Source organism: Oncorhynchus masou, chromosome 9 (genome assembly GCF_036934945.1).
Source record: "Oncorhynchus masou masou isolate Uvic2021 chromosome 9, UVic_Omas_1.1, whole genome shotgun sequence".
Taxonomy (NCBI): Eukaryota; Metazoa; Chordata; class Actinopteri; order Salmoniformes; family Salmonidae; genus Oncorhynchus; species Oncorhynchus masou.
The window spans coordinates 78,407,082-78,428,390 of NC_088220.1; the positions used below are offsets into that span (position 1 = coordinate 78,407,082).

Here is a 21,309-nt window from a genome sequence, read left to right on the forward strand (position 1 = left end):
CAGTAAGACACATTAAGAGTCATAGCAGGGACAGTGATGTATGCAACAGTAAGACACATTAAGAGTCATTAGGGACAGTGATGTATGCAACAGTAAGACACATTAAGAGCCATAGCAGGACAGTGATGTATGCAACATTAAGACACATTAAGAGTCATAGCAGGGACAGTGATGTATGCAACATTAAGACACATTAAGAGTCATAGCAGGGACAGTGATGTATGCAACATTAAGACACATTAAGAGTCATAGCAGGGACAGGGATGTATGCAACATTAAGACACGTTAAGAGTCATAGCAGGGACAGTGATGTATGCAACATTAAGACACATTAAGAGTCATTAGGGACAGTGATGTATGCAACATTAAGACACATTAAGAGTCATAGCAGGGACAGGGATGTATGCAACATTAAGACACATTAAGAGTCATAGCAGGGACAGTGATGTATGCAACATTAAGACACATTAAGAGTCATAGCAGGGACAATGATGTATGCAACATTAAGACACATTAAGAGTCATAGCAGGGACAGTGATGTATGCAACATTAAGACACATTAAGAGTCATAGCAGGGACAGTGATGTATGCAACATTAAGACACATTAAGAGTCATTAGGGACAGTGATGTATGCAACAGTAAGACACATTAAGAGTCATTAGGGACAGTGATGTATGCAACAGTAAGACACATTAAGAGTCATAGCAGGGACAGTGATGTATGCAACATTAAGACACATTAAGAGTCATTAGGGACAGTGATGTATGCAACATTAAGACACATTAAGAGTCATTAGGGACAGTGATGTATGCAACATTAAGACACATTAAGAGTCATAGCAGGGACAGTGATGTATGCAACAGTAAGACACATTAAGAGGCATAGCAGGGACAGTGATTTATGCAACATTAAGACACATTAAGAGGCATAGCAGGGACAGTGATTTATGCAACATTAAGACACATTAAGAGTCATAGCAGGGACAGTGATGTATGCAACAGTAAGACACATTAAGAGTCATTAGGGACAGTGATGTATGCAACAGTAAGACACATTAAGAGGCATAGCAGGGACAGTGATGTATGCAACATTAAGACACATTAAGAGTCATTAGGGACAGTGATGTATGCAACATTAAGACACTTTAAGAGTCATAGCAGGGACAGTGATTTATGCAACATTTAGACACATTAAGAGTCATAGCAGGGACAGTGATGTATGCAACATTAAGACACATTAAGAGTCATTAGGGACAGTGATGTATGCAACAGTAAGACACATTAAGAGTCATTAGGGACAGTGATGTATGCAACAGTAAGACACATTAAGAGTCATAGCAGGGACAGTGATGTATGCAACAGTAAGACACATTAAGAGTCATAGCAGGGACAGTGATGTATGCAACATTAAGACACATTAAGAGTCATTAGGGACAGTGATGTATGCAACATTAAGACACATTAAGAGTCATTAGGGACAGTGATGTATGCAACATTAAGACACATTAAGAGTCATAGCAGGGACAGTGATGTATGCAACAGTAAGACACATTAAGAGTCATAGCAGGGACAGTGATTTATGCAACAGTATTACACATTAAGAGTCATTAGGGACAGTGATGTATGCAACATTAAGACACATTAAGAGGCATAGCAGGGACAGTGATTTATGCAACATTAAGACACATTAAGAGGCATAGCAGGGACAGTGATTTATGCAACATTAAGACACATTAAGAGTCATAGCAGGGACAGTGATGTATGCAACAGTAAGACACATTAAGAGTCATTAGGGACAGTGATGTATGCAACAGTAAGACACATTAAGAGGCATAGCAGGGACAGTGATGTATGCAACATTAAGACACATTAAGAGTCATTAGGGACAGTGATGTATGCAACATTAAGACACTTTAAGAGTCATAGCAGGGACAGTGATTTATGCAACATTTAGACACATTAAGAGTCATAGCAGGGACAGTGATGTATGCAACATTAAGACACATTAAGAGTCATAGCAGGGACAGTGATGTATGCAACATTAAGACACATTAAGAGTCATAGCAGGGACAGTGATTTATGCAACAGTAAGACACTTTAAGAGTCATTAGGGACAGTGATGTATGCAACAGTAAGACACATTAAGAGTCATAGCAGGGACAGTGATTTATGCAACAGTAAGACACATTAAGAGTCATTAGGGACAGTGATGTATGCAACAGTAAGACACATTAAGAGTCATAGCAGGGACAGTGATTTATGCAACAGTAAGACACTTTAAGAGTCATTAGGGACAGTGATGTATGCAACATTAAGACACATTAAGAGTCATAGCAGGGACAGTGATTTATGCAACATTTAGACACATTAAGAGTCATAGCAGGGACAGTGATGTATGCAACAGTAAGACACATTAAGAGTCATTAGGGACAGTGATGTATGCAACAGTAAGACACATTAAGAGTCATTAGGGACAGTGATGTATGCAACAGTAAGACAAATTAAGAGGCATAGCAGGGACAGTGATGTATGCAACAGTAAGACAAATGAAGAGGCATAGCAGGGACAGTGATGTATGCAACATTAAGACACATTAAGTGGCATAGCAGGACAGTGGAGATAGTCAGAGCACTTAGATCAGTGAGGGAGTTAGCCAAGGAGTTAGAGAGAAAGTGAATTAAAGCAAGTGTGTGTGTTTTTCAGAGAAGGGGGATGAGCTGACATTTTCATCAGAAAGGGCAGAGAGTGGAGGCGACAGGACATAGTCTGAAGCTGAGTCCATACCCCCCCACCCAGACTCCCTCTCTCCCTCCTGACAGTGTCTGTTTGTCCATCCATCCTTCCCCCAGGGCTTGAGCGTAGACCTACTGGAAAGGTCACTTAGCTCTCTCTCTCTCTCTCTCTCTAGTGTATGTCTATATTGTTTTAGTGATTCACCATATTGAAGGCGTATACTCAGGTTTTCAGGGTCTATGTTTTTGGTTGGATAGGTTTATGAATTTCTTTCTTAGGTTTTTGCATTCTTCAAACCATTTGTCATTGTTGTAAATTTTCTTCAGTCTTATGTTTGACATTTCTAGATGTGATTGGGAAGCTGAGTGTTCAAATATACTGTTTAGGTTTTTCACTGACAAGTTTACACCTTCACTATTACAGTGAAACGTTTTGTCCAGGAAGTTGTCTAAAAATGATTGAATTTGTTGTTGCCTAATTGTTTTTTGGTAGGTTTCCATACTACTTTCCTTCCATCTATAGCATTTCTTAATATTATTCAGTTTCTTTGGCTTTCGTGCCTCATGATTGAGTATTGCGCTGTTCAAATAGACTGATTTTGCTGTGATCTAATAGGTCTCTCTCTCTCTGCATTTCTCTCTCTCTTTCTCTCTCAATTCAATTTCAATTTAAGGTCTTTATTGGACATGGGAAATATATGTTAACATTGCCAAAGCAAGTGAAATAGATAATAAACAAAAGTTAAATTAACAATACAAATGAACAGTAAACATTATACTCACAGAAGTTCCAAAAGAATAAAGACATTTCAAATGTCATATTATGTCTATATACAGTGTTGTAATGATGTACAAATAGTTAAAGTATAGAAGGGAAAATAAATAAACATAAATATGGGTTGTATTTACAATGGTGTTTGTTCTTCACTGGTTGCCCTTTTCTTGTGGCAACAGGTCACAAATCTTGCTGCTGTGATGGCACACTGTGGATATGGAAGTTTATACGAATTCTTTGTGGATCTGTGTAATCTGAGGGAAATACAGTATGTGTCTCTAATATGGTCATACATTTGGCAGGAAGTTCAGCTTAGTTTCCACCTCATTTTGTGGGCAATGTGCACATAGCCTGTCTTCTCTTGCGAGCCAGGTCTGCCTACGGCAGCAAGGCTATGCTCACTGAGTCTGTACATAGTCAAAGCTTTCCTTAAAGTTTGGGTAAGTCAAAGTGGTCAGGTATTCTGCCACTGTATACTCTCTGTTTAGCATTCTAGTTTGGTCTGTGTTTTTGTTCATTCTTTCCAATGTGTCATGATTTGGTTGGATCTAATTGTGTTGCTGTCCTAGGGCTTTGTGGGGTGTGTTTGTGAACAGAGCCCCAGGACCAGCTTGCTTGGGGGGCTCTTCTCCAGGTTCATCTCTCTGTAGGTGATGGCTCTGTGGGGTGTGTTTGTGTTTATGAACAGAGCCCCAGGACCAGCTTGCTTAGGGGACTCTTCTCCAGGTTCATCTCTCTGTAGGTGATGGCTTTGTTATGGAAGGTTTGGGAATTGCTTCCTTTTAGGTGGTTGTAGAATTTGACGTCTCTTTTCTGGATTTTGATAATTAGCTGATATCGGACAAATTCTGCTCTGCTTGCATTATTTGGTGTTTTACATTTTACACTGAGGATATTTTTGCAGAATCCTGCATGCAGAGTATTTATTTGGTGTTTGTCCCATTGTGTGAATTCTTGGTTGGTGAGCGGACCCCAGACCTCACAACCATAAAGGTCAACGTGTTCTATAACTGATTCAAGTATTTTTAGACACATCCTTAGAGGTCGACCGATTATGATTTTTCAGCGCCGATACCGATTATTGGAGGACCAAAAAAAGCCGATACCGATTAATAGGCCGATGCTTGAAGCATTGTGAAGAGCTGCTGACAAAACACACGAAAGTGCTGTTTGAATGAATGCTTACGAGCCTGCTGGTGCCTACCACCACTCAGTCAGACTGCTCTATCAAATCATAGACTTAATGATAACATAATAACAAACAGAAATACGAGCCTTAGGTCATTAAAATGGTCGAATCCGGAAACTATCATCTCGAAAACAAGACATTTATTCTTTCAGTGAAATATGGAACCGTTCCGTATTTTATCTAACAGGTGGCATCCATCAGTTTAAATATTCCTGTTACATTGCACAACCTTCAATGTTATGTCATAATTTCGTAAAATTCTGGCAAATTAGGCGGCCCAAAATGTTGCATATACACTGATTCTGCGTGCAATGAATGCAAGAGAAGTGACACAATTTCACCTGGTTAATATTGCCTACTAACCTGGCTTTCTTTTAGCTAAATATGCAGGTTTTAAGATATATACTTCTTTGTATTGATTTTAAGGTAGGCATTGATGTTTATGGTTAGTTACACGTTGGAGCAACGACAGTCCTTTTTCACGAATGCGCACCGCATCGATTATATGCAACGCAGGACACGCTAGATAAACTACTAATATCATCAACCATGTGTAGTTAACTAGTGATTATGATTGATTGATTGATTTTTATAAGATAAGTTTAATGCTAGCTAGCAACTTACCTTGGCTTACTGCATTCACTTAACAGGCAGGCTCCTTGTGGAGTGCAATGCAATCAGGTGGTTAGAGCGTTGGACTAGTTAACTGTAAGGTTGCAACATTGAATCCCCGAGTTGACAAGGTAAAAATCTGCCGTTTTCCCCCTAACAAGGCAGTTAACCCACTGTTCCTCGGTCGTCATTGAAAATAAGAATGTGTTATTAACTGACTTTCCTAGTTAAATTGAAGATTGAATAAAGGTGTAATTAAAAAAAATATATAAAATAATAAGATCGACCAAATCAGTGTCCAAAAATGCCGATTTCCGATTGTTATGAAAACTTGAAATCGGACCCAATTAATCGGCCATTCTGATTAATCGGTCGACCTCTAATCCGAATTGGTATGTCGAATTTTATGTTCCTTTTGATGGCATAAAGGCCCTTCTTGCCTTGACTACCTCCCTCTCTCTCTCTCTCTCTCTCTTCTCTCTCTCTTCTTCTCTCTCGTTCTCTTTCCCTCTCTCTCTCTCTCCCTCTCTCTCTCTCTCTTCTTCTCTCTCGTTGTTTTCTCTCTCTCTCTCTCTCTCTCTCTCTCTCTCTCTCTCTCTCTCTCTCTCTCTCTCTCTCTCTCTCCCTCTCTCTCTCTCTCTCTCTCTCTCTCTCTCCCCCTCTCTCTCTCTCTCTCCTCCCTCTCTCTCTCTCCCTCTCTCTCCCTCCTCTCTCCTCTCTCTCTCTCCCTCCCTCTCTCTCTCTCTCCTCTCCCTCTCTCTCTCTCTCTCTCCTCTCTCCCTCTCTCTCTCTCTCTCTCTCTCTCTCCCTCTCTCTCTCTCTCTCTCTCTCTCCCCCTCTCTCTCTCTCCCTCTCTCTCTCTCTCTCTCTCTCTCTCTCGCTTCTTCTCTCATTGTTTTTTTCTCTCTCTCTTTCCCTCTCTCTTTCCCTCTCTCTCTTTCTCTCTCTTTCTCTCCCTCTCTCTCTTTGTCCCTCTCTTCTCTGTCTGTGGTACCAATGTCTCACTCTCCTTTTCCTTTACTCCTTTAACCCCCCCTTCTCTCTCTCTCTCTCTCTCACACACACACACACACACACACACACACACACACACACACACACACACACACACACACACACACACACACACACACACACACACACACACACACACACACACACACTGATCCTGGGAGCCCTCCAGCTGTGTGTGTGTACACCTTTCTGCACACAGAGGAGACATCTTATTGGCACGCCGTCAGGCCCGTACTCATCTACCCAGCACCTTACAGTCCTCCTCTGTCTGCAGCTCCTTCACTCCAAACCCCTGTCTTCACCTTCTAACCAGTATATCACCCCTTCCCATCCTGCCCAATAATGTTTGTACCAAGTTTTGTCCTGGTCTCTCTTTATGCAGTGTTGTGGTTTCTCTCTTGTCGTGATGTGTGTTTTGTACTATATTTTTCTTTTTAATCCCAGCCCTCTTCCCTGTAGGAGGCCTTTTGCCTTTTGGTAGGCTGTCATTGTAAATACGAATTTGTTCTTAACTGACTTGCCTGGTTAAATAAAGGTTAAATAATGTATTTTTTTAAGTATTATTCGCTTTACCTAACCAGAACACCCCACCCCACCCCACCCACAGTAATCCATCTTCTCCAACTACTATCGTCAGTTTGAATTTGTGCAGCTTGTTACTGTGTAACCTTAAGAGCACGTACATCATGAACCTGTTTTCATCACTGGTGTCATAGGGTCATCCTCTCCACTCTCTGTAGTGTAATTAAGACCCAGAGAGTAAGGGAGAGCAGTGACTTTCATTATGACCCAGAGAGTAAGGGAGAGCAGTGACTTTCAAAATGACCCAGAGTGTAAGGGAGAGCAGTGACTTTCATTATGACCCAGAGAGTAAGGGAGAGCAGTGACTTTCATTATGACCCAGAGAGTAAGGGAGAGCAGTGACTTTCATTATGACCCAGAGAGTAAGGGAGCAGTGACTTTCATTATGACCCAGAGAGTAAGGGAGAGCAGTGACTTTCATTATGACCCAGAGAGTAAGGGAGAGCAGTGACTTTCATTATGACCCAGAGAGTAAGGGAGAGCAGTGACTTTCATTATGACCCAGAGAGTAAGGGAGAGCAGTGACTTTCATTATGACCCAGAGAGTAAGGGAGAGCAGTGACTTTCATTATGACCCAGAGAGTAAGAGGAGAGCAGTGACTTTCATTATGACCCAGAGAGTAAGGGAGAGCAGTGACTTTCATTATGACCCAGAGAGTAAGGGAGAGCAGTGACTTTCATTATGACCCAGAGAGTAAGGGAGAGCAGTGACTTTCATTATGACCCAGAGAGTAAGGGAGAGCAGTGACTTACATTATGACCCAGAGAGTAAGGTAGAGCAGTGACTTTCATTATGACCCAGAGAGTAAGGGAGAGCAGTGACTTTCATTATGACCCAGAGAGTAAGGGAGAGCAGTGACTTTCATTATGACCCAGAGAGTAAGGGAGAGCAGTGACTTTCATTATGACCCAGAGAGTAAGGGAGAGCAGTGACTTTCATTATGACCCAGAGAGTAAGGGAGAGCAGTGACTTTCATTATGACCCAGAGAGTAAGGGAGAGCAGTGACTTTCATTATGACCCAGAGAGTAAGGGAGAGCAGTGACTTTCAAAGCCTCCTATCTTGTTCTCCTGAACAACAAACAGTAAAACAACAGTGTTGAATGGGGCATCGGATCAAAGGTTCGCTAATCTCACACACACACACACACGCACGCACGCACACGCACACACACACACACACACACACACACACACACACACTTGTTCGCACGCACACAAACACACACAGGCAGCGCACACTGACACACACATAGCCTTGTCATGTAAAACAGCATCGACAATAACAGATCAACAGAGAAATCAAAGGCGTAACGTGCCAGACACCAGCCGAGTTGGACTAGAGGAGAGATTAGTGTCTGAGCACCGGTTGGCCTAGAGGTCTCACATGATCTTTCAATAGATCTGAGTTAGTATACAGGGAGATACCATGTATGTGCATGGCCTGCGTGCAATGTATGTGTGCATGTGTGTGTGTGTGTGACTCATTGACTTGTGCTCAGTGCTTCTTTGCAAACAAGTCTGTTTACATGCCAGTCTGCTTAAATCCCCACTTTCTCCCTCTCTCTGTTGTTTCTCCCTCTCTACCCACCTCTCCTTTTCTCTCTCACTTTCCCTGTCTATCTCTCATTCTCTCTCCCTTTCTCTCTCTCTGCTCTCTTTCTCTGTCTTCTGGTTGAGAGTGGGGCTGTGGTCCTCTGTGGTCTGTGTGTTACTGCTGTGTGTTACTGAGAGTGGAAATCAGTCTGTACTGATGAGAGAGATGGAAACAGGAAGGAACTGTGTTAAAGCAGGGAGTCGCAAAACAAGACCAGCAGAACAGCCTCTGGTGTGTGTGTGTGTGTGCGTGTGCGTGTGCGTGTGCGTGTGTGTGTGTGTGCGTGTGTGTGTGTGTGTGTGTGTGTGTGTGTGTAAGTTAGCACAATCGTTTGCTTGTGAGTGAGTGTGCATACTCTACATGTTACATATAGGTAGAGTACTCTACATACGTAGATCGGTGCATTTGTGTGTGTATTAGTGGTTGTGTGTGTAATTGTGTGTGTGTCTATGCATGCATACTTGTATGTATGTGTATATGAATGTGTGTGTGTTTTTGTGTATGAGCGTTCTGTTAAGTTTGAGGGTATTTTTCCGAGATACAGTCGCTTGGTTTTCTGGAGTGCCAGCGTTCCTGGTGTTCCTGTCGTCTCCATGGAGATTCCTATTAGTGTGTCAACAGTGTGACTCCTCCCACTCTCCCCGCCACAACCACAGAAGACAGCTGTTCAAATCCTCCCACAATACACACTGCGACTGTATATAGTGTGTGTGTGTGTGCGTGTGTATGTGTCTACTTTCTGTAGCTCATTGTGTGTGTGTGTGTGTGTCTACTTTCTGTAGCTCAGTGTGTGTGCAGTGCTCTGTCTCTCTGTAGACTATATGTCGGTAGTGTGTTTGTTAGCTCACTGTATATGTAGGTTATATGCATAATGCATAGCTAGGAGAGGGTTCTATAAATAAATCAGCCTGCAGTGGGCTGCAGTGGGCTGCAGTGGGCTCACAGGCAGAATAATCTATCTGACACCAGGGGGAGAGAGAAACCGAGGGGGAGAGAGAGAGAAAAACCGAGGGGAGAGAAAGAGAAAAACCGAGGGGGAGAGAGAGAGAAAAACCGAGGGGGAGAGAGAGAGAGAAACCGAGGAAGGGAGAGAAACTGAGGGAGAGAGAGAAACCGAGGGAGGGAGAGAAACCAAGGGAAAGAGAAAAACCGAGGGAGAGAGAGAGAGAGAGAGAGAGAGAGAGAGAGAAGAGAGAGAGAGAGAAACCGAGGGGAAGAGAGAAACAGAGAGAGAGAGAGAGAAACTGAGGGGAAGAGAGAAAGAGAGAGAGAGAGCGAGAGAGAGAAACTGAGGGGAAGAGAGAAACAGAGAGAGAGAGAGAGAGAGAGAAACTGAGGGGAAGAGAGAAACAGAGAGAGAGAGAGAGAGAGAGAGAGAGAGAGAGAGAGAGAGAGAAACTGAGGGGAAGAGAGAAACAGAGAGAGAGAGAGAGAGAGCGAGAGAGAGAGAGAAACTGAGGGGAAGAGAGAAACAGAGAGAGAGAGAGAATATGCTTGGATCTTAAACCAGGCCTGGAACTTGAGAGAGACCTGGCTTCCCCAGGTTAAAATAACAATATGTAGCTTTCACTTCTGGTCAAAGTGCCACCATTGTACTTGTGTGTAAACTCAGGGGGTGGGTAAACCCTTAATTGTTTGGTTATTCGTCTTGGGTGAGGATGTTGTTCCTATGTTCTGGTATTCCATCAGAACCGCAACCGAAGATACAGTAGCAGACTAACCTGACTTTTTTCAGTCAGCTGAGAGCCAGAGAGATGTTTTCAACCCTGAACACATTTCAATTTAATCCTGTATTGTTTATAGGCTTCAGCTGGATTTACTACCGCAGGGCCAGTGTTCTCTTGAACTGCTGTGTTTTGGAGAATGGGTGAAGGACATCTCATTTGTTGCCTAGATGATGTTGGAATGTGCAGCAGTACATCCCAATGTAAAGGGGATTAGGTTCTTCTGAAAACATTGTTGTGTTTTGACTACAACCTCCTCTTAACGTTTCTGAATAGTATTTCTATGGTTGTGTTTATAGATCAGGTCATGGAAACGCCACGTGTCCCACCTTGGGGGATAGATCCAGAATCTCTACATTGCCGCCCATCAACATGATCCTAAATTTAACCTACTGTTTATATGTGTATTTCACACTACGTTGAGGTAAACATCGGAGTATAATGCCTATATGGATGTCAATGGACGTCATCTTCAGCAATCAAGTGCATTACACTTAAAAATGACTTAAACTACCACCACCAATTTCTGTTTGGCTAGCTATGCTACCAGCTTTAAAATATATATTTATATAATAATAATAATAATTATACAGCGAAAACAGCCCAATGTAGTCCAATCGGATTTCAGTAACCACGTTGTGGGCCAGTTGATGCCAATGGCGCCTTCCTTCTTCTACAGGGCCTCCAGAATGTATTCACGCCCCTTCATTTTGTTGTGTTACAGCCTGAATTTGAAATGGATTACATTTCCATTTTTTGTCACTCGCCAACACACATTTCATAATTATGGTTTTAAAATTTTGTTTTTTCAAATTAATAATAAATGAAAAGCTGAAATGTCTTGAGTTACTAAATATTCAACCCCTTTGTTATGGCAAGCATAGATAGGTTCTGGAGTTAAAATGTGCTTAACAAGTCACATAATAAGTTGCATGGACTCATTCTGTCTGCAATAATAGTGTTTAACATGTTTTTTGAATGACTACCTCATCTCTGTACTCAAACTATACAATTATCTGTGGGGTCCCTCAGTCGAGCAGTGAATTACAAGCACAGATTCAACCACAAAGACCAGGGAGAGGGAGATGGGGACACTTGAGCAGTTGCACAACTGAATTAATTCAACTGAAATGTGTCTTCCGCATTTAACCAAACCCCTCTGAATCAGAGGGAGGTTTTCCAACGCCTCACATTGGTAGATCTATTGGTAGATGGGGTAAAATAAATAAAAGCTGACATTCAATATCCCTTTGAGCCTGGTGAAGTTATTCATTACACTTTGGATGGTGTATCAATACACCCAGTCACTACAAAGAAACAGGCGTCCTTTCAAACTCAGTTAACGGAGAGGAAGGAAACCGCTCAGGGATTTCACCATGAGGCAAAGAGTGACATTAAAACAGTTACAGAGTTTAATGGCTGTGACAAGAGAAAACTAAGGATGGCTCCACAACATTGTAGTTACTCCACAATACTAACCTCATTGACAGAGGGAAAAGAAGGAAGCCTGTGCAGAATAAACAATATTCCAAAACACGTTTCCTGCTTTCAACAAAGGCACTAAAATGATACTGCAAAAAATGTGGCAAAGCAATTCACTTTATGTTTGTGGCAAATTCAATACAACACGACTGAGTACGACTCTCCATATTTTCAAGCATAGTGGTGGCTGCATCATGTTATGTGTATGCTTGTAATCGTTAAGGACTAGGAGATTTTCCTGATTAAAAAGTGACGTAATAGAGATAAGCACAGGCAAAATCCTAGAGGATAACCTGAAACACAAGGCCAAATCTACACTGGAGTTTCTTACCAAGAAGATAGTGAATGTTCCCGAGGGGCTGACTTACCGTTTTGACTTAAATCTTCTGGAAAATGTATGGCTAGACTTGAAAATGGTTGTTTAGCAACAACCAATTTTACAGAGGTTGAACATTTCTGAAAAGAATAATTGGCAAATGTTGCACAATCCAGGTGTGGATCACTCTCCGAGACTGTACCCCGAAAGGTGTCAATGCTGCGAAAGGTCATTCTAACATGTATTGACTCAGGAGGTTGAATACTTATCTAATCAACATATAGTAGTGTTGAATTTTTCACATTTTTCTTCCACTTTGACATTAGAGTATTTTGTGTAGATCATTGACAACAAAAGGACAATGAAATCAATTTTAATCTCACTTTGTAACACAACAAAATCAAGGAGGGTGAATACTTTCTGAAGGCTCTGTTTTCCCCACAGTCTGCATTCCATTGATCTCTTTATCGCATGAATAACCCCTCACCCTGTCTTCTGCCCCATACCCCCTCTCTCTCCCTCTCTCTCTCTCTCTCTCTCTCTCTTTCTCTCTCTCTCTCTCTCTCTCTCTCTCTCTCTCTCTCTCTTTCTCTCTTTCTCTCTCTCTCTCTTTCTCTCTCTCTCTCTCTCTTTTTTTTCAAATTCAAATTCAAACTGCTTTATTGGCATGAAAAACATTGTGTCAATATTGCCAAAGCAACAAGGTATACAATATACATTGTAACACATTTCTAAATGATAGCAAATATAAAATATAAAAGTGTAGTAAATAATAATACAAAATTAAATACAATAATAATAATAATTACAGTAATAACAATAATAGCAATAACAATTAAGTTACTGCTTACTATGCAGATGTTATTATTCAGTGTCCCTCAGGCTATGGCAGGAAAATACATATTTGGCTGCAAGAGGAGCCATTGCTCCTTCGCCCATGAGTATTCTTAGTTTTTCCTCTGGGTTCAATTTGTAAAAATTTGGAATATGTTTAGTAATTTCTGTGAATAATGAATCTCTTTGTGAGGAATATTTATCACAGTAAAGGAGAAAGTGCATCTCTGTCTCTACCTCCCCTGTTATGCAGTGACCACATACACGCTCCTCTTTGGGTAGCCATGTCTTTTTATGTCTGCCGGTTTCTATTGCCAATCGGTGGTCACTCGGCCTGTACTTGGTAAGGATCTGTCTCTGCTTCGTATCTCTGACAGAGTAAAGATAATCAGCCAATTCATATTCTCTGTTTAGGGTCAGATAGCAATTTAGTCGGCTTTGGGATTTTGTTTCATTTTTCCAATGTTGTAAATATGATTCCTTTGATTGGTTCATGATTTTGCTTATTAGAATTCTTTCTTTTGAAGCAGTGCTGGTGTCAGCTTGGTTGGTGAGGTCCAACACCAGCTGACTGAGAGGGCTCGTTTCTGGGCTCAGCTCTTGGGTTTGAAGTGATTTAAATTGCAGACTTGAATTTGGACTTGAATTCAGATGTAGCCAAAATTTTAATGATCTTTTCTGTATTTTCATTATTACTGGAAAACGGCCCAATTCTGCCCTACATGCATTAGTTGGTGTATTTCTCTGGACTTGTAGGATTTTCCGACAGAATTCTGCATGTAGGGCTTCAATTGGATGTTTGTCCCACATTTTAAAGTCCAGTTTATTGAGTGGCCCCCAAACCTCACTTCCATAAAGAGCTATTGGTAGGATTACACTGTCAAATATTTTAGTCCAAATTCTAATTGGGATGTTGATTTTGAATAATTTCATTTTTATTGCATACATTGCTCTGCGGGCTTTTTCTTTGAGTATATTCACTGCCATATTAAAGTTTCCCGATGCTGATATGGTCAGACCAAGATAGGTGTAATTTTTTGTGTGTTCAATTAAGGTGTTGTTCAGGGTGAATTTATATTTGTGTTTCTGACATCTGTTTTTTTTTTGGAAAATCATGATTTTAGTTTTTTGGAAATTTACTGCCAGGGCCCAATTATGGCAATATTGCTCCAGAATATTACTTTTCTGTTGAAGACCTTCTTTGGTTGGTGATAGAAGTACCAAGTCATCAGCATATAGCAGGTATTTTACCTCTGTGTCAAATAGTGTGAGTCCTGGGGCTGGAGATTGGTCCAACATGTCTGCTAATTCATTGATATAAATGTTGAAAAGATTTGGACTCAAACTGCAGCCTTGTCTCACACCTCGACATTGTGAAAAAAATTCTGTTCTTTGGTTTTTGATTTTTATTGCACACTTGTTTTCTGTGTACATACATTTTATTAAGTCATATACCTTACCACCAAGCCCACTTTGTAGAATTTTGTAGAATAGCCCTTCGTGCCAAATCGAATCAAATGCTTTTTTAAAGTCAATAAAGCAAGCAAAGATTTTGCCCTCTTTTTTTTGGTGGACGTGTTTATTAATTAGTGTGTGTAAGGTGTATATCTTTCTCTCTCTTTCTCTCTCTCCCTCTCTCTTTCTCTCCTCTCTCTCTCTCTCTCTCTCTTTCTCTCTCTCTCTCTCTCTCTCTCTCTCTCTTCTCTCTCTCTCTCTCTCTCTCTCTCTCTCTCTCTCTCTCTTTCTCTCTCTCTCTCTCTCTCTCTCTCTCTCTCTCTCTCTCTCTCTCTCTCTCTCTCTCTCTCTCTCTCTCTCTCTCTGTCTCTCTCTCTCTCTCTCTTCTCTCTCTCTCTCTCTCTCTCTCTCTCTCTCTCTCTCTCTCTCTCTCTCTTTCTCTCGCTTTCTCTCTCTTTTCCAGGTGATGGAGGTGAAGGGTCAGATGATTCATGTCCCAGAATCCTCTACTCTGATGTTCCTGGGTTCCCCCCGGGTGGACAAGCTGGAGGAGCTGATGGGCAGGGGCCTCTACCTGTCAGACATCCCCATCCACGACGCCACGCGTGATGTCATACTGGTGGGACAGCAGGCCAAGGCACAGGACGGCCTCAAGAACAGGATGGACAAACTCAAGGTACAGTCAAACACACATGCAATATGCACACACAAACACACAAGTGCACACACACGGTCACACACACATACACGTGTGCTCATACTCATTATTCTGACACGTAGACATTCATTGCGTTGGTCACTAAACCTCTACTCCATCATCCCCATTCTACTAATTGTATTTCTATCCCTGTGCTCTTCCCCAGGCAACTCTAGAAAAGACACACCAAGCTCTAGAAGAGGAGAAGAGGAGGACAGTAGACCTTCTCTACTCTATCTTTCCTGGTGACGTGGCCCAGAAGCTGTGGCAGGGGGAGTCTGTCCCCGCCAGGAAGTTTGATGATGTCACCATGCTGTTCTCTGACATCGTGGGCTTCACGGCAGTGTGTGCCCAGTGTACCCCCATGCAGGTCATCAGCATGCTCAACGAGCTCTACACACGCTTCGACTACCAGTGTGGAATCCTAGATGTGTATAAGGTAGGAATACACCTGTTTCACGACCAGTGTGGAATCCTAGATGTGTATAAGGTGGGAATACACCTGTTTCACGACCAGTGTGGAATCCTAGATGTGTATAAGGTAGGAACACACCTGTTTCACTACCAGTGTGGAATCCTAGATGTGAATAAGGTGGGAAAACACCTGTTTCACTACCAGTGTGGAATCCTAGATGTGTATAAGGTAGGAACACACCTGTTTCACTACCAGTGTGGAATCCTAGATGTGAATAATGTGGGAACACACCTGTTTCACTACCAGTGTGGAATCCTAGATGTATATAAGGTGGGAACACACCTGTTTCACTACCAGTGTGGAATCCTAGATGTGTATTAGGTAGGAACACACCTGTTTCACTACCAGTGTGGAATCCTAGATGTGTATAGGGTAGGGACACACCTGTTTCACTACCAGTGTGGAATCCTAGATGTATATAGGGTAGGGACACACCTGTTTCACTACCAGTGTGGAATCCTAGATGTGTATAAGGTAGGAATACACCTGTTTCACTACCAGTGTGGAATCCTAGATGTGAATAAGGTGGGAACACACCTGTTTCACTACCAGTGTGGAATCCTAGATGTGTATAAGGTAGGAACACACCTGTTTCACTACCAGTGTGGAATCCTAGATGTGTATAAGGTGGGAACACACCTGTTTCACTACCAGTGTGGAATCCTAGATGTGTATAGAGTAGGAACACACCTGTTTCACTACCAGTGTGGTATCTTAGATGTGTATAGGGTAGGAATACACCTGTTTCACTACCAGTGTGGAATCCTAGATGTATATAGGGTAGGAACACACCTGTTTCACTACCAGTGTGGAATCCTAGATGTGTATAGGGTAGGAACACACCTGTTTCACTACCAGTGTGGAATCCTAGATGTGTATAAGGTAGGAACACACCTGTTTCACTACCAGTGTGGAATCCTAGATGTGTATAGGGTAGGAACACACCTGTTTCACTACCAGTGTGGAATCCTAGATGTGTATAGGGTAGGAACACACCTGTTTCACTACCAGTGTGGAATCTTAGATGTGTATAGGGTAGGAATACACCTGTTTCACTACCAGTGTGGAATCCTAGATGTATATAGGGTAGGAACACACCTGTTTCACTACCAGTGTGGAATCCTAGATGTGTATAGGGTAGGAACACACCTGTTTCACTACCAGTGTGGAATCCTAGATGTATATAGGGTAGGAACACACCTGTTTCACTACCAGTGTGGAATCCTAGATGTGTATAGGGTAGGAACACACCTGTTTCACTACCAGTGTGGAATCCTAGATGTGTATAGGGTAGGAACACACCTGTTTCACTACCAGTGTGGAATCCTAGATGTGTATAGGGTAGGAACACACCTGTTTGCACGTCACAAACTGTACAGTACATGCTTGTTGTTATATGTTTCAGGGTTTGGGTCGATTCTGAATTGAGTTACGAATTGCTCTTTAATTCCATTTCAATTATTGTATTTGAATTGAATTTGAATTGGCCACACCCCACAGGAAGCAGAATTTAGATAGCATTAAAATTAAAGGAAGTAGAATTTAATTAAATGAATTTCAAATGCCTTATTTTTTCTACACATCACCATAGCAATGTTTATTTTGACTTGATTACCAATACCATTTAGCATTAGATTGAAACATTTCATCTTTAAAACTCATTATCCTAAAACAGTAAAAAATAATTAGTGGTCTAGAAATACTCTAAGATCATGTTGTGGGTTGTCATAAATAATTCATAACTCCCTTAAATGTTTTTAAATATCAGAAACAATTTTTTTTTCCCATAACGAATGAGATCAAACGTTTTGACATATTTGAGTTAAAATAAAACTCATATTGTAACGGTCTTCTTCCTCCTCTGACGAGGAGTAGTAGGAAGGATGGGAGGACCACTAACCACGCTGGACCAACTCCCTTAAATGTTTTTAAATATCAGAAACAAAATGTTTTCCCATAACGCATGAGATCAAACTTTTTGACATATTTGAGTTAAAATAAAACTCATATTGTAACAGTTAGTGTGGTTAGTGGTTAGTGTCCATATTGTTAGTGGCTAGTGTCCATATTGTTAGTGGTTAGTGTCCATATTGTTAGTGGTTAGTGTGGTTAGTGGTTAGTGTCCATATTGTTAGTGGTTAGTGTCCATATTGTTAGTGGTTAGTGTGGTTAGTGGTTAGTGTCCATATTGTTAGTGGTTAGTGTCCATATTGTTTTAATGAGAATACTGAACACTGAACAAAAACAATAAAATGACAAAATGAACAGTCCTGAACAGTGAAGCAAAACACAGAACAGAAAATAATCACCCACAACTCAAGCGTGAAAACAGGCTACCTAAGTATGGTTCTCAATCAGGGACAACGATTGACAGCTGCCTTTGATTGAGAACCATACCAGGCCAAACACAGAAATACCAAATCATAGAAAAATAACTGCCCACCCAACTCACACCCTGACCATACTAAAATAAAAAGACATAATAAAAGACAACCCACCCAACTCACGCCCTGACCATACTAAAACAAAGACATAATAAAAGACAACCCACCCAACTCACGCCCTGACCATACTAAAACAAAGACATAATAAAAGACAACCCACCCAACTCATGCCCTGACCACACTAAAACAAAGACATAATAAAAGACAACCCACCCAACTCATGCCCTGATCACACTAAAACAAAGACATAATAAAAGACAACCCACACAACTCACGCCCTGACCATACTAAAACAAAGGCATAATAAAAGACAACCCACCCAACTCACGCCCTGATCACACTAAAACAAAGACATAATAAAAGACAACCCACCCCAACTCACGCCCTGACCACACTAAAACAAAGACATAATAAAAGACAACCCACACAACTCACGCCCTGACCATACTAAAACAAAGGCATAATAAAAGACAACCCACCCAACTCACGCCCTGATCACACTAAAACAAAGACATAATAAAAGACAACCCACCCAACTCACGCCCTGACCATACTAAAACAAAGACCAAACAAAGGAACTAAGGTAAGAACGTGACACATATTTCAAACGGTATGTGTATTCGTTGTATTAATAAGTGGTAGATTTCTCAAATGAATGAGATTTTCATGTTACACGTCTCAGTTGACTCAAATCAAATTAAATTTAAATTATGCTTCCTGTGGAGTGTGGCCAATTGAAGTTAAATTGAAATTCATTGTTTGAATTGGATTAAATTCAGAAATGCTGAATTGACTCCAACCCAGATATGTGTCATCTGTCCACATAGGAGAGGTATAGTGCAATTGAGTAATGGTGCTGCCGTGGGTAAATACAAGAATCAATCAAGTTGTGTTTTATATCAGCACTGTGTGTGTGCGTGAGTGCATATGTATCGGGTGGAAAAACACACTGATTAATGGCTAATGCAACAGTGCTTAACAACATTGTGTCAATACTGGCTGCCTGACAGAGTGGTATTACAACAAGGCCCAGTGCGTCCATTAACAACCATCACTCCCTCTATCCATCTAGCACTACATCAGCTCTCTATCCATCCCTCCATCCATCTAGCACTACATCAGCTCTCTATCCATCCCTCCATCCATCTAGCACTACATCAACTCTCTATCCATCCCTCCATCCATCTAGCACTACATCAACTCTCTATCCATCCCTCCATCCATCTAGCACTACATCAGCTCTCTATCCATCCCTCCATCCATCTAGCACTACATCAACTCTCTATCCATCCCTCCATCCATCTAGCACTACATCAGCTCTCTATCCATCCCTCCATCTATCTAGCACTACATCAGCTCTCTATCTATCCCTCCATCCATCTAGCACGACATCAGCTCTCTATCCATCCCTCCATCCATCTAGCACTACATCAACTCTCTATCCATCCCTCCATCCATCTAGCACTACATCAGCTCTCTATCCATCCCTCCATCCATCTAGCACTACATCAGCTCTCTATCCATCCCTCCATCCATCTAGCACTACATCAGCTCTATATCCATCCCTCCATCCATCTAGCACTACATCAGCTCTCTATACATCCCTCCATCCATCTAGCACTACATCAGCTCTCTATCCATCCCTCCATCCATCTAGCACTACATCAGCTCTCTATCCATCCCTCCATCCATCTAGCACTACATCAGCTCTCTATCCATCCCTCCATCCATCTAGCACTACATCAGCTCTCTATCCATCCCTCCATCCATCTAGCACTACATCAGCTCTATATCCATCCCTCCATCCATCTAGCACTACATCAACTCTCTATCCATCCCTCCATCCATCTAGCACTACATCAGCTCTCTATCCATCCCTCCATCCATCTAGCACTACATCAGCTCTCTATCCATCCCTCCATCCATCTAGCACTACATCAGCTCTCGTCCTTCGCCAGGGTTTGAGTCAGCACAGATACAACAGCTTTTCTTACTCTTCCTTTCCTTTCTCCTCAACCTTCTACTTCTTTACTTGACTCTTCTCCTTCTCTCTTTCTACTTCTATTTCCTCTCGTCTCCACTTTCTCCTCTCCCCCACTCTTTTCCTGCTCTATGTGAGGAGGGGGAGAGAGGAGTCCCATATGTTCCCATTGTCATGGTTAATCTGGATAAATGACTGTGACTGGAAGACAATGAGAGTTGTGTTTCTTGTCGTCAGGTACAGCTTGTCTGAGTGTTTATTTTAATTCTGCCAATAACCCTGTCAGGATAAATGTTATGAAAATATTTAAATTGGTTAAGTATCAAATCAAATGAAATCGTCATGGCTTCATGGACTCTTCTCCAATCCCCATATAGATTGAGACTATAGGAGACGCCTACTGTGTTGCGGGCGGGCTCCACCGGAAGATTGACAGCCATGCCAAGCCAATCGCACTCATGGCCCTGAAGATGATGGAGCTGTCAGAGGAGGTGTTAACGCCGGACGGCAAGTCCATCAAGGTGAGTCTTCGCTTGGCACTTGAGAGGGGATGGGCTATTTCTCCCTCACTCTCTTTTTCTGTCATCTTCTCTATCTCCCTTTTCACTCCTTCTCTTTTTCCTCACTTCCTCTTTCTTTCTTTCTTTCTTTCTTTCTTTCTTTCTACCCTCTCCTCCTACTGTCTGTCTCTCTTCTCATTCAAATGTATATGTGGTTTACACCTGGAATTTAAAGCATCTATCAGTTTATCAGTGCGGTGCTGTGCTGTGCCACAGACAGAAGGGGTAACCCAGACATGTCACAGGGGCTATAGAGCTGAAACATCCATTGAGAAAGTTTTCTTACCACCAAATATGGTAGTGAGAGGATGTGCTAGCTGTGTTGTGCTAGCTGTGTTGTGCTAGCTGTGTTGTGATGTGTTGTGCTAGCTGTGTTGTGATGTGTTGTGCTAGCTGTGTTGTGATGTGTTGTGCTAGCTGTGTTGTATTATGTTGTGCTAGCTGTGTTGTGCTAGCTGTGTTGTGATGTGTTGTGCTAGCTGTGTTGTGATGTGTTGTGCTAGCTGTGTTGTGATGTGTTGTGCTAGCTGTGTTGTGCTGTGTTGTGTTGTGCTGTGTTGTGATGTGTTGTGCTAGCTGTGTTGTGATGTGTTGTGCTAGCTGTGTTGTGCTAGCTGTGTTGTGATGTGTTGTGCTAGCTGTGTTGTGATGTGTTGTGCTAGCTGTGTTGTGATGTGTTGTGATATGTTGTGCTAGCTGTGTTGTGATGTGTTGTGCTAGCTGTGTTGTGATGTGTTGTGCTAGCTGTGTTGTATTATGTTGTGTTAGCTGTGTTGTGATGTGTTGTGCTAGCTGTGTTGTGTTGTGCTAGCTTTGTTGTATTATGTTGTGCTAGCTGTGT

The 21,309-nt window shown here is 41.8% G+C and overlaps 1 protein-coding gene across 1 annotated transcript in view; it reads left to right on the forward strand.

Moving 5' to 3' along the window:
• Positions 1–21,309, forward strand: part of LOC135546648 (guanylate cyclase soluble subunit alpha-2-like) — a 62,887-nt gene that overhangs the window by 31,482 nt on the left and 10,096 nt on the right. The window contains exons 5-7 of the mRNA XM_064975243.1: positions 14,775–14,987; positions 15,175–15,447; positions 20,286–20,429. Of these exons, the coding sequence (XP_064831315.1) occupies positions 14,775–14,987; positions 15,175–15,447; positions 20,286–20,429 (630 nt within the window). The remainder of the gene's footprint in view (positions 1–14,774; positions 14,988–15,174; positions 15,448–20,285; positions 20,430–21,309) is intronic.